The sequence below is a fragment of the Mesoplodon densirostris genome, chromosome 9 (assembly GCF_025265405.1).
Source record: "Mesoplodon densirostris isolate mMesDen1 chromosome 9, mMesDen1 primary haplotype, whole genome shotgun sequence".
Classification (NCBI taxonomy): Eukaryota; Metazoa; Chordata; class Mammalia; order Artiodactyla; family Ziphiidae; genus Mesoplodon; species Mesoplodon densirostris.
The window spans coordinates 32,861,476-32,875,026 of NC_082669.1; the positions used below are offsets into that span (position 1 = coordinate 32,861,476).

The following is a 13,551-nucleotide window of genomic DNA, read 5'->3' on the forward strand; positions in this document are numbered from 1 at the left end:
TTATTTAGCCATAAGAAAGAAGGAAATCTTGCCATTTGCGACAACATGGATGGACCTAGAGGGCACTGTACTAAGTGAAGTAAGTCGGACAGAGAAAGACAAATACTACATAGCATTACTTATATGTGGAATCTTAAAAGAAAACAAACAGAAAACCAAAAAAAACAAAACAATCAAACTCAGGGATACAGAGAACAGATGGCAGTTGCCAGAGGCAGGGGGTGGGAGGGCATGCAAAATGAGTGAAGGGGGTTAAAGGTACAAATATGCAGCTATAAAATAAATTAAGTCATTGGGATGTAATGTACAGCATGGTGACTATATTAATAACACAATATTACATGTTTGAAAGTTGCTGAGAGAGTAGATCTTAAAAGTTTTTATCACAAGAAAAAAAATTTGTAACTGCATTTGGTGATGGATGTTAATAGAATCAGCGTGATGATTATTTCCCAATATATACAAATACTGAATCATTATGAGGTATACCTGAAAGTAATATAATATTATGTCAACTATATCTAAATAAAAAATTATTCCATTTAGCAGTACTTAGGGTCCAAAATGAACTGATTCTTTGATATGAAAGTGGATGCTATGAAGTGAGAAAATAGGGTCAATTTATAGATATGGCTTTAATACTGACTTGTTAAGATACTGATCTCATTGATGGCAGGCCAGGACTTGGGGTAGGGTCATCTACTACATGTGCTAAAGAAAAACGTTGTACTGGGAGATGCTTATGTAACCCTATGATGTCACTGGAAAGAAAATAGTTTACACTTATTTTACGGTAAAGCTATGATGTGCTTTCCCAAATGATAGTTTTACTTAAAAGATTGTAGGAAGAAAAATAATATCCTAATTCAAAATAGAGTATTAAGTGTTCCTTTTGTACTTCTGAACATAATAGAGATTGTGCAGACATACACTATTGACTCGCAGTGAAGTATTTCTGTATAAACCACACCCTTTGAGTCCATGTACCTGTGACTTGTTTCTAACCAATAGGACCTGACAAAGGTGATGTGATAGTCACCACCATGATTATATTATGTAAGATTCCATCTCAGCAGACTAGAATGAATCTTCTGCTAGCCTTGAAAAAGTAAACTGGGATGTGTGAGGGGGACTGAGTGGGCCCCACAGATGCTGAGAGTGGTCCCCAGCTGACAGCCTGCCAGAAAATGGGGAATTTAGTGCCACAACTTGGAGGAATTGAATTCTGCCAACAACCTCGTGACCCTGGAAGAAGATCCCCAAGCTCTAGAACAAAACACAGACTGGTCAACAAACAGACTGCAGCTTTGTGAGATCCTTACCAGGGCACCCAGTCCATGCTTAATTTCTTGAACCATGAAAACTGTGAGATACTAAATGTGTGCTGTTTTAAGCCATTAAACTTGTGGTAACTTGTTATGCATCAATAGAAAATTAATACAAAGATGAAAGCTGTATTCTGAGTCTTCTCTGCACAGAATATACAGGGACCTTATCTTGGTAGCAAAACCTGTGGAACATTTTATGTTTATAGTAGCTACCACAGTGATTTAGCAGCTACAGAGGGTAGGAGATAAAGGGAAAATAGGCCATGAAGAGATAATGTTTTGTCCTTCATAAATGAAGAGGAAGAGATTTGTGTATCAGTTTTGCAATGGTGGGGTTACGGTATAATATATGTAGCAAGTACATGGCATCTAGGCTGCACTAAATATATAACTGAATGAATTATGAATGGATGAAAATTGAAACGCCTAATTTTCCCCAAGCAGGACTGATGCATCAGTGACCGTGATGTTAAAAATAATAGATTCGTATTGTATTCTGTTCTTAGAAAATTCTATAGAAGTATATTAACTCAATGAATCTTGAAAGAACAAACAAGAAACCCTCTATTTTACAGAAATAAAGTTTTGTGAGGTTAAGTGCTCAAGACAACACCTAATATATGGCAATGCTAGAGCGGAGCCCAGACTCTTAGTCCAAATAAATAAGTGGCTTAGTGATGAGTCTCCTGTTGGGTTAGGGCCAGGGAACCTGGTTTGGAATCAGAAAGGGTGGGTTTGGGAGCAGCATATCCACCCCTTCCCTTTCGCATTCAGTTGCAGAGAGGAGAGTGATGAGAGACATCACAATCAGGCCATTAAAAGGAGAAACTACCAAGATATAAAAAATGTTGGGGAGTCAGTATCTCTCAGTCAGTAATGACAAGAGGAAACATTTCTGGCTTAGGCAGTTTGCAGATTATACTGTACCATTTAATCTGAAGCTGTAACTGATTAGTTGGGACAGATTGTGCTCATTTTATCAATATAATTTCCATTTTTCTATTGATGCATAAATGTCTATGACTTGTTTATATCTTTATCAGACATTACAAAGATGAAAGTGTTACTTTTTAAGTATTACAGATTTTATCATTTTTGTATTTTACCATTTGTGTTAAAAAGATGAATGGCATATACATATCTGTTAAATGAATAAGTAGTTAATACTTACATATCTTAGTATACAAATCTACATAGAAGAAAGTATATACAGGCCTGGTACCATAATAATATTATAATTACCACTATTTGGGGGAGTAGTTGAGAAACTGATTTGGAGAGAAAAGTTCTGAATTTGCTGAGTCACTTTAGGGATACTATAAATAAAATCCAGGTGCCCGTATTATTTTTGTGCTACAGGCTAAACCTGTTCTCATCGAAATCAATTTGCTCTTGGTGAAGGAGGTATTCAGTGAAGTTCAACAGCTTCTACTGTCCAGTATATATCAGGGAATATTTTTCACTAAAGAGTTATTTTATAAAATTATTTCGGTTATATTCGTTACTCTATTTAAAAAACTGTTACTACTATCTGTAATGGAGAAGAAACGTTATATGTTGTTAGGTGACCAGGCTAAGAATAAACATTCCACTGAAATTGTGCTTTAAACAAAAAGTGAGCTGCTTTTATTTATCTTCATCTAGTTTTTTACTACATCAGATTTATTGAACTTTTAGTTGTCAGATGCCTCAAAATATATGACTTTGAACCAATGAATTCTATTTGGTGACTCTACTTTGTGCCAATATTATTTTATATTTAATATATTATTTGTTCCTAATCTCTTTGGTATCATCTTCAGGGATAGAAGGAAAAAGAAAGTAACATTTCTAGAGTTTCTTCTATTTTTCTTATACTATTGTTTGTGTTTTTTAATCATCTCTATAACTATTCATGTTAGTTACTATCCATACCATTTCAGGACAAAGCAGCTGAGACTAAGGAAGGTTAGAAACCTGCCTAGGTTGGCTAGCAAGTAAAAAAGCTAACATTAGAGCCCATTTTCTTCTTGAGTCCCACGTCCTTGTTCTTTCTATATAACTTTGCTCATCGCTCTAATTGTCAAGAAAATATTCTAGAAGATCAGTATAAATCCTTTCTCCTTCAACTGAATCTCATTTCTTATTACCTACTTTCCATGGCCCATTCATATACATTTTTCATTTATATCCTTATATTTAACATTAGCATCACCAATTTATCCTCCTTAACCTGTAGGTTAAACATCTTGAATGTCTTCACCGTGTCCTCACAGAATCAATTATTAATTCCTTTAATTTTGCTTTATTAAGAAAAATAGAAAAATATGTTCATCTATCTCCAGTTAGAAGCATAGCCTATAATGTCACTTCCATAGCAGGAACACACTTCTACAAGCAATATTTATCTTGACAGATGTCAGGAAAAGTGATGATGTGAATGAGGAACTAGTCCTAACAGCAGATACTTCCTTTGTCACTAAGGAAATGCACACAAGCTTTCACTAAAATGTACCAGGAAGAAACTGTGATTTTAGAAGAGATTCAGTCCAAATAGTATTTTATTTCTATAGTTGTATAATTTGTTTATTCCTAAAAATAATTTGAGAGGCTTGCAAAAAATTATGTCATACATAATTTGGACTGTTGCTAAGAATGAAAGAGAAAAAGCCATCCTGAATGGGGAGGGAGAAATTTGGGGGTCAAGGCACCTTCGCAGAATCTGCTCAGTTTCCTAGAACTTGCAGCAGTTACGATGGAACACACATGTTCCCAAATGGACTGTGACACTTCTTCGTGTTCCACGAGAAACAGAAAATATGACAAAATTGTTTTAACTTTCTAAGACTCGGCCTTAAAAAAAAAAGTTTTCTCACGAAGTGTTCATGTAAATAACATTGGAGGCATGTTAGTGCATGTCAGGTATAATTTATATCAACTGCATGAAGCAGAGTTCACCACATTTTTGCCTCAGTTCCCTTTTATTTTATATACCACATGTGAGGACAGCAGTGCGTTCTCAAATAAAAGTGATCAAACATTTTTATTTGATCACCTGGTGCACCTTATTTGATTATGGTTAAGCTTCTTTCAGAATTCAGCTTTGAAGCAAACAAGACAAAAACCATGCTTCAATGATTTCAATGATACCCATACCACCTATCAAATTAAATTCAGATTCTTTACTTGTCTGGTCCACCATGATCTGGCCCTAACTTTGGTTCCTTTTATGTACTCTGTGTTCTATCAAAACAAAACGGAAAAAAAAAAAAAAAGAAAAACCCAAACAAAAATAATCTGTCTTCCTGCAGTGACAAAGTCATTGAAAAGAAAAAAACAGCACTAATTATGGTCTAAGGTCTAAAATTAAGACTCAGTATTATGTACTGCCTCATGAACTGGTCAAATTAGCAGGGTCTTAAATGGTCTAACCATAAGATCCCCTCCCTACTCTGGTGGATATAAGGACCCCTAGCCAAACAGCCCTCCTTATCAAGGGGATCAAGTACAATTTCTGCTTATCCCTGAGCAGCTGAGCTTCAGTTTCCTCCAAGTCTAGGAAATTATTCAACCAAGTCAATCATATCTTCCTTCAAGAACCAGGGGCAGTCCAACCTTTTGATACTAAAATGTTGGCCTTCCACAGCTGGTTGTTTACTCTTTTCCTAAGTAAAACCCCCATGTGGCCTATATATTTTAAGGAAATAATGAATATCATGGCTGCATTTTTTCACTGTAGTATTGTGGTATTGTTTATAATACTGAAAAGGGGAAGACAACACAAATGTCCAACAATTGAAGAATGGTTGATGTAGATGATTAAATATCTACAAACATGATAAAAACAAGTAACTAAATTTATGTTTATGAAGAACTCTTGACGTAACAGGAAAATGTCTTTGTTAGGCAATTTACATTATATTAAAAATATGTATGTAAACTACTTTACAATTTACTCCTAACTTTTACTGTGTGTATACATGGGTATAAACAAGATAAAAAGGAAAGAGAATATAAATTGTCAAATTACAATGGCTTTTATTTTCATCTTTATATTTTTCACTACTACCATAATTTACTGATGATTGATCACTCTGTCTATCCATCCATCTGTCCATCCAGCTATCTACACATACATATACCCACACACACACACTCATTTTACGTATACATACAAAGAAGAGAGTTGAAAATGATATATGCATTTAGCCATTTAGCTACTGGTAGCTGAAAGCCAGATGGGAGGTTTGCCTTTTAGATCTCTAAAAGAGGAAAAAGAAATGAAAATCTTCATGAGAAAATGGGGAAAGATGTGTTCTCTATATCCCATTGATAAAATTCTTTGAGCAAATGAAGATATGCAGTACAAAAATTGTACGTGTACAAACATGTACCCGTGGTTTGTGCCATATTTTAATTTTCATTAGACAGTCTCATGTATTCATTGCTTCCTATGTATTAGCTCCACTTCTTCAAGTGGCTTGCAAATTCTTGGAAGCAGAGTGGTCACCACAGGCTTTTCCTGTATCTGCCTCATAGCTAGGTTAAGGTTGAATCTATATTCAATATGAACTATTTATTTTTTTATAGTGGGCAACTGAAAGATAGGCCTTTGTTTATCGTAACTGTACTTTCTGTAATCCTATATTATTTGAAAATTTTTCAAGTAAATTTAACAGTTAAAAAAGGTGGCTAAATTTTTGTTTCAGTATTTTTATTGACTATGGAACATATTCTATGGAACATGGGGGTATTTTTTTAAACTAATTTGCTGATCATATCTTTGAGAAATACTGGGTAAGATATATAGAACTATTCTTACCATCTAGAAGGTTCCATCTAAAGTCTGAATACACATATCTATCTAAGTCACCTCTAAGTTTGTGGATTTTCTCTGTAAACACTCATAAATAAGAAAAAAAGGAGGAGAATGATATCAGTATTTGGTGGAAATGGTTATACTTTCAAATTATTTCAGAAGCGAATAGAAAATATGCAAGTACAAAGTAAACAGTATAATTATTTTCATATCTTTTTAACATATTTAAGATTTTCATTTGCTTTCTTAGGATTTTGCATACATAATTTCTTTGGTTGCATACTGGGACAATATAATGACTGACCAAACTATGTAAATAAGGCAATTATCACAAATGTAATCATTTCCATTAAAAAATTATTGAAATATAAACCATAGTATGAGGGTTTATTTGCTGTGTATATATGTATGCATGTATGTAAACTCCCTATCCTCTTCCAAATACGAAAACATAATTCACTCAATGCCTATTCATTTTGCCAGTGTTTGAGATCTCCATTGATTAACAGGAGGAAGTAGAAAGTCTGACTAGCTATTCTTTGCTTTTAAAGCTATTCTTAAATACTTCTGCTCAGATTTTTAAAATTTTAGGCCAATAAAACTCCTTCCAGTGATTAGTATTAAATGGGAAGAGAGGAAGAAATTCTATAGCAGATGGTACAGTTCCTGCATTGTTGTCACAACTAGTCACTAATGTTCTTTATGAACAAAGCTGGGATGTCTACTCTCACTACTCTGTTCAGTATTGTACCACACTTTTAGCAATTGCAATAAGGACAAAAATGAAACTTATCCCCATTGGAATGGAACAAGTAAAACTGTCTTCACTTGCAGATAACATAATCTTGCATGTAGAAAATCCTAAGAACTCCACCAAAAAAACTATTAGAACTAAAAACACTACCAAGATTATAAGCCAAAAGGTCAATATACAAAAATCAAATATTTCTATAAAAGGGCAATGAATAGTCCAAAATTGAAATTAAGAAAACAACTGCATTCTCAATAGCATCAAGAAGAATAAAATAATTTGGGAGACATTTAGCAAATGAAATGCTAGTTTTGTACACTGAAAACTATAAAACTTTACTGAAAAAAATGAAAGGATATCTCAGTAAATGAAGAGGTATTACATGTTCATGAATTAGAAGATTCAATGTTGGTAAGAGAGCCATTCTCTCCAAATTGATCTATAATTTCAATGCAACCTCTATCATAATCCCAGTAAGTTGATACTAAAAAAATATGGAAGTTAAAAGGATCAAGAATAGCCAAAACTATCTGGAAAAAAAAAAGTTGGAGGACTTCCACTACCAGATTTCAAAACGGAATATAAAGCTATATAGTAAGCAAAAGAGTGTAACAGTTAGGCGTATAGTCAAACAGTACAGAATTGAGAATCTAGAAATAAATTCTTGTATTAATGGTAGATTGATTTTTGACAAAGATACCAAGGCAATTCAATGGGGAACATATTTTTTTAACAAAAGGTGCTTGTACAATTAGATATCCATTAGTGCTTCAAAAAAATGAACCTGGATCTCAGCCTCATACCATACACAAAAACCAGCACAAAATAGGTCATTGACCCGAATGTTTAAAGCTTCTGGTATAAAACACAAGAGAAAATCGTTTTGACCTTGGGATAGTTCTTAATACATTATCAAGAGCAGCATGGTTCACAAACAAACAAACAAAAATCAATAAACTGTTCCATTAAAATGTTAAAACTTTTCTTTAAAACACACCTTTAAGAAAATAAAAAGACAACACACAGATTAGAAGGAAATTTATGCATGCCATGTATCTTATAAAAGACACATCCAAATATATAAAGAACTCTCACAACTCAGTATGAGGACAAACAACCCAAATAAATACGGGCAAAATTTCTTAATAAATACTTCACCAAAGAATACGTATGCTTTGCTTATAAACCTGAAAATATGCTCATTATCATAGGTCATGAGGAATATTCAAGCTAAAAATAACAATGAGATATCATCCACACTCACCCCAAAAGACAGACATTACCAAGTGTTGACAATGACATGGAAAAAGTGGAATCCTTACACACTGCTGGCGAGAATGCAATATGGTACCTTCATCTTGAAAAACTATTTGGCAGTTTCTTAAATAGTTAAGAAACTTACCATGTAACTCAGCAGTTCCTCTTCTAGGATGCCATACAGAAATATCATATGTCCAAACTAAAACGTGTATGCAAGTATTAAGAAAAGCCAGGCAAAATCCAATGGATAAAAAAATATACACAATCTAAACAATGGAATACTTCTTAAGAATAAAAATAGCAAACTTCTGATACATGTTACAAAATGGATAAACCTAAAAAATACGGGAAAGGGAAAGGAGCCAGACACCAAAACTGTAAACTGTGTGATTTAACATATGTGAAGTGCCCAGAAAGGGTAAACTCAGAGACATAAAGTAAATTTCCTGCCTGTGGCTGGGAGAGGAGTGTTGGAAGTGGCTATTGCTATCAGACCCAAGGGAACTTTTTTGCAATGATCGAAATGTTCTAAAACAAAATTGTGGTGATGGTCACACAACTCCATAAATTTATAAAAGTCATTGATTTGCACACATACAACGTGCATATTTATGATATGTAAAGTTGTTGAAATAATAATTTAAAAAGGGCTATCCACAATGGTATTCCGACCAACTCAGATCCAATGAGATCTGTTATATTTATCTCCTGTTTCTAAAAGCTCATGAAGATGGTGGACTAAAGAGGCATAGAAAATGAGCCGTTATTTCCATAGAAGACACTGCTGTCTTTTGAACCTAAACATTTTTAATGCTCTTCACTACTGCACTTCCTAATTAGTCTTTCTAGCCTTGCAGATGGAGCCAGTCTATTGCAGAACTATACATAAGCAAATATCTTTTTTAAAATCAGAAGAATTTCTTTGACTTGTTTCAAACAGCTGTGTTTCTGGAGCCATAAGACGAGTTCTAAATAAAAAAGAGACTCATTTCTTGAGCACTGCATTTTATCTTTTTTTCTGATAATTTCTGTCTAAGAGAAGGGGAAATAACATTTGTTGAGTGTATAGTAAGTATAACATTTTGGGCTAGGTGCACTTGCAATTACGTGAGATAGAGAGAGCTGGTCTTATTTTATGGTTGAGCAAACTTATTCTCAAAATTTAAATAAGTGATAGCGCTGGACTCCAACTCAGGTCTTTCTAATTCTAAAACTCATGACCTGTTTTCTTCATTTTGCTGCCTTCTACTTGTTTGAATAAAGATTTTCAAAACCACTGTATAGTTGTTGATCAACACCTATAAGAGTATCTTTGAAGTTTACGGTAAAAAGTTAAGTATCTATTTCCTTAAAATTATGGGCCACTTAATAGAAGACTGTATGCATGTATTTTCCTCTGCATACATCATAAAATACTATAAATAATGGTACATATGTATATGTGTGTACACACTTATACATATATACATACGTCTATGAAAAATAAAGTTTTATAAATTCCCTGGCTTTGTCTCAGTTGTTCCTAAAATTTTACTATAATAATTACTCACATTTAATATTCTCCTACTAAAGTATGAGTAATTTGTAGATCAAGGTCTTTGTTGGATTCATTCTAGTAATAAGCAACCAACACAATGTAAATCACACCATGGGTGTTCTGTCAATAACTATTAATGAATAAAAAAATTTTAATGAATTCAATATAAGTTTAAAAGCAGTTATAAAATATACTTTATTTGTGTAAGTTTTTTATAGGAAGAAATAAAAACTTATTTAGAATTTTTTAAACTTTCTCTATAAAGATCCTTAGAGAAGTATTTCTCAAACATTTTGGTTCCAAGGAGCCATTTATATTTTTTAATATTATTAGGGACCTCAAAAAGCTTTTGTTTATATGGGTTATAATTATGTGTATTCTCTGTATTATAAACTAAAACTGAGAATTTAAAGTATTTATTAATGAATTTAAAGTATTAATAAACTCATTCTATGTTAAAATAAATCACATTTTTAATAAAAATATATTTTAAAACCAAAACATTTATGAGAAAGGTGGCATTGTTTTATATTATTGCAAATCTGCTTGATATTAAGTTAAATAGAAGACAGCTGAATTCTCTTATCTGTTATATACAGTCTATTGTGATGTCACACATCAATTAATCTCTGAGAAACTCTACTGTATATTCACAAGAAAATAAGAGTGCAAAAGGCAAATGCTACCTTAGTATTACTATGAAAATAATTTTGACCTTGAAAACCCCCTGAAAGAGTCTTGGGTACCATGAGGGTTCCAGGCTCATACTATGACAACCACATAGTAGAAAGAATTATGAAAAAAAACACAACTTTCTAATCCTGTCTGCTATTTTGAAATTACTTTTGCTTCCAATAAATAGAAATATATTTTTTCCTTTTCTGTGACGTATGCTGGTTTCATATAATTCTTATAAAATATTTTAATGCTAGACCCATTTAGAATGGTCTATTAAAATACTAAAAAAGATATATTTTATTTCTACTTTCGATGGGTTTATATAACTAAAATGAAAATTTACTAACGACAATTTCCCCCTCTGTTTAGGAGAGCAGAAATACTACATTTTATTCTTCTCTTCTTCCTTGATTACATCCTTATCTTTTTGACAAAGGCAGTTAAATTATTAGCTTAGATAGCTTTTTCACTATTGATGAAGCTATTGGACACTGCTGTTTTTCTCTAAATGTGAGAGACAAACAGGAATTTAATTTTTTTATTATGAAAAATTTCATACATATAAAAAAGTAGTGACAAGACCGTAATAAACCCCAGTATGGTTGATCTTCCAGCTCCAACAATTAATCAAATCATGGTTAGTTTTGTCCCATCTATTTCTTTACCACTCTCTACACAGATAATTGTGAAGCAAATTCCACACAAGACACTGTTTCCTCTGTAAATATTTTAGTATGCATCTCTAAAAGATATATTCCATTTTTAATGAAAACATTAACATAAAAATGACACTGATAGCTACGAATAACTTTACTGTCACCAAATATTTAGTCACTCAAACTAAGCTTTTGGTAGACCAGCAAATAACAGAGATTAGCCAGGAGTGTAAACGCTCTATGCCAGGGTTTGCCTATTAACCTCAAATTTCTGGAGGCTGTTTGCTAAAAATTGCCGTTTCTGGTTCTAGTCTTGCATATACATGCATTTAAATCCCTTTCAGGTACTTAAGACTTATCTGAAGACAATACAAATTGCTTCAAAACGTTTACTTTAGAATGAGATCGTGCTACCGGATACATGGAAAATATATTCAGTAGTAACGCAGGGTAAATACAACAAGGAAAATATTTTTATTATTATTTTAGGCAAATATCAAAATAAAAAGGAGCTTGCAGAGAGATAATATAATACACTAGTAAATTTACCGTTCAAAACTATAAACCTCTTTTCTCATTTTGCAAAATCTATATACAGAGGAAACTGAATTTAGTTTTCAGACTAGAATATTTATAACAAGAAATCAATAGCTCTTATTTCTGTTATTCTTATATTTAAAAATAAGAATTATTTTTTCTTAATTGTAGTAAAAGAAAACAAATTAAAAAATTTTCCTAATTGTAGTAAAAGAAAAATTAAAATAAGCTGCAAAAGAAAAATGATAAGGTTGAAGGGATAATTACTTTGACATAGTATATTAATAGTAATACAACTAAAAAATAGACATATTGATATAGAGTCCTGATAATTTAGTAAAAATACTTTGAAGATTTTTGTTGTACTCCCTGAAAAAAATAATTTTGGTATTGCTAGAAAGTATTATGTTGTTTTGCTTTATGAGCTGGAGGGAACTGAAATAGTTTGTAGCAGGTAGTTATTTCTACAAAAAGAGTCCCTGGATTTTAAGGCTCACCCCTGGAATGTTCATCAGTACTTAAAATACAGTCTGTATACAATAAAATCTTGAAAATTTGAATTATCTATCTCTGGCAGAAGAAAAATTACCCAATCTTAAAAGAAAAACAACAATATTAGGCTCTAAATCGATTCATTCTCTATGAAAATAAAGAGAGGACAATTGCTCAAAGCAAAACCTGTTCCACATCTACATTCTCTAGGGTCTAAAATCTGCAAGGAACAACAGGAAGAACACTGAAGAAATACCTCTTTTTTATTCTCTATCAGTCCTTAAAAAGAAAAACCCTCCAACACATAGGCCATGTTAGATATACCACCTATACATATATCCATATATATTCATGAATATTTTCTGTTGATGTACGTTGTCTATGAAACAAAGAGTGAGAATATAGGGAAATACTTGAGTGAGAATATAGGTAATTTTCATATTTTAAAAATTTATTAACTATGAGAAAATTTATACTTCCATCTCACAAATATGAGGACTTTTTATTTGTAAACTAAATTCAACTTGAGATCTGGATTAGATTCTGAACCAGAAAAAAAAAATTAGCGGGGATACTCAAAATCTGGATAAGGCTTGTAGATATTTCAGTACTATCATATTAATGTTAATTTCTTGTTTTGATCATTTTTTGTGGTTAGATAGATGTTAACATTAGTGAAACTGGGTAAAGGGTGGGCAAAAGAACTGTGTTATTTTCTGGGAGTCCAAAGTATTTCAAAATAACAAGGTTAAAATTTCTGTCATAAGTTTGGTTTACAGAAGAACACAAACAAATAAAAATCAGCAAAATTGATAATCTTCAAATTGATAAGGTATAGGGGAATCTATTCTTTAGAAAAATTCAAGTTAGTTTTCTACTTTCTGTGCAAGAATGTTTTATGGTCCTATGACCATATTACTAAACAGTGCAATAATTATGGAGCATTGTAATGTCATGCACATTTTTTAAAATGAAGATAACAGAATGATCTAAATATATATGCCATTTAGTAATGTATCATACTAATGATTATGCCATTATTGTCTTTTATATTTAAATGCACAACCTGCTTATTTTTTGAAATTTTCCAATACACAACTTTTGACATAAAAAGTGCTCTTTTCTAAAGTTTAATGAGTCATCTAAACTGAAATTCAAATACATATCTCAGTGCGACATTAATGAAAAGAACTAGATTATTTGATTTCCTTTACCTGAGACTGTGTGATCCTTGGAGTCTCTTGTTATTTTTATTCTTGCATGAGGAAAGATGTAGTGCACAGTTTTCCCGTTCATCTGTATAATCTAAGACGTACATGTGATAAGGTGAAAAAGCAATGTTAAAGAGACTTAAAAGGCAATTTACAGAATTCACTTTTTTTTTCAAAGCACATTGATTCAATCAATGAAAATATATTAGAAGACTCTCAAATGATGACAATTTTAAGCATTTAATACTACACAATGACGTTATTGGTTTCCGAGTTTATTATAGTCTTTATGTTTACAACCAG

At 32.2% G+C, this 13,551-nt stretch overlaps 1 protein-coding gene across 1 annotated transcript in view; it reads right to left on the reverse strand.

Annotated features, from left to right (window-relative positions):
• Window positions 1-13,551, reverse strand: part of PCLO (piccolo presynaptic cytomatrix protein) — a 387,939-nt gene that overhangs the window by 144,176 nt on the left and 230,212 nt on the right. The window contains 1 exon segment of the mRNA XM_060107659.1: window positions 13,252-13,342. Coding sequence (XP_059963642.1) covers window positions 13,252-13,342 — 91 coding nt within the window.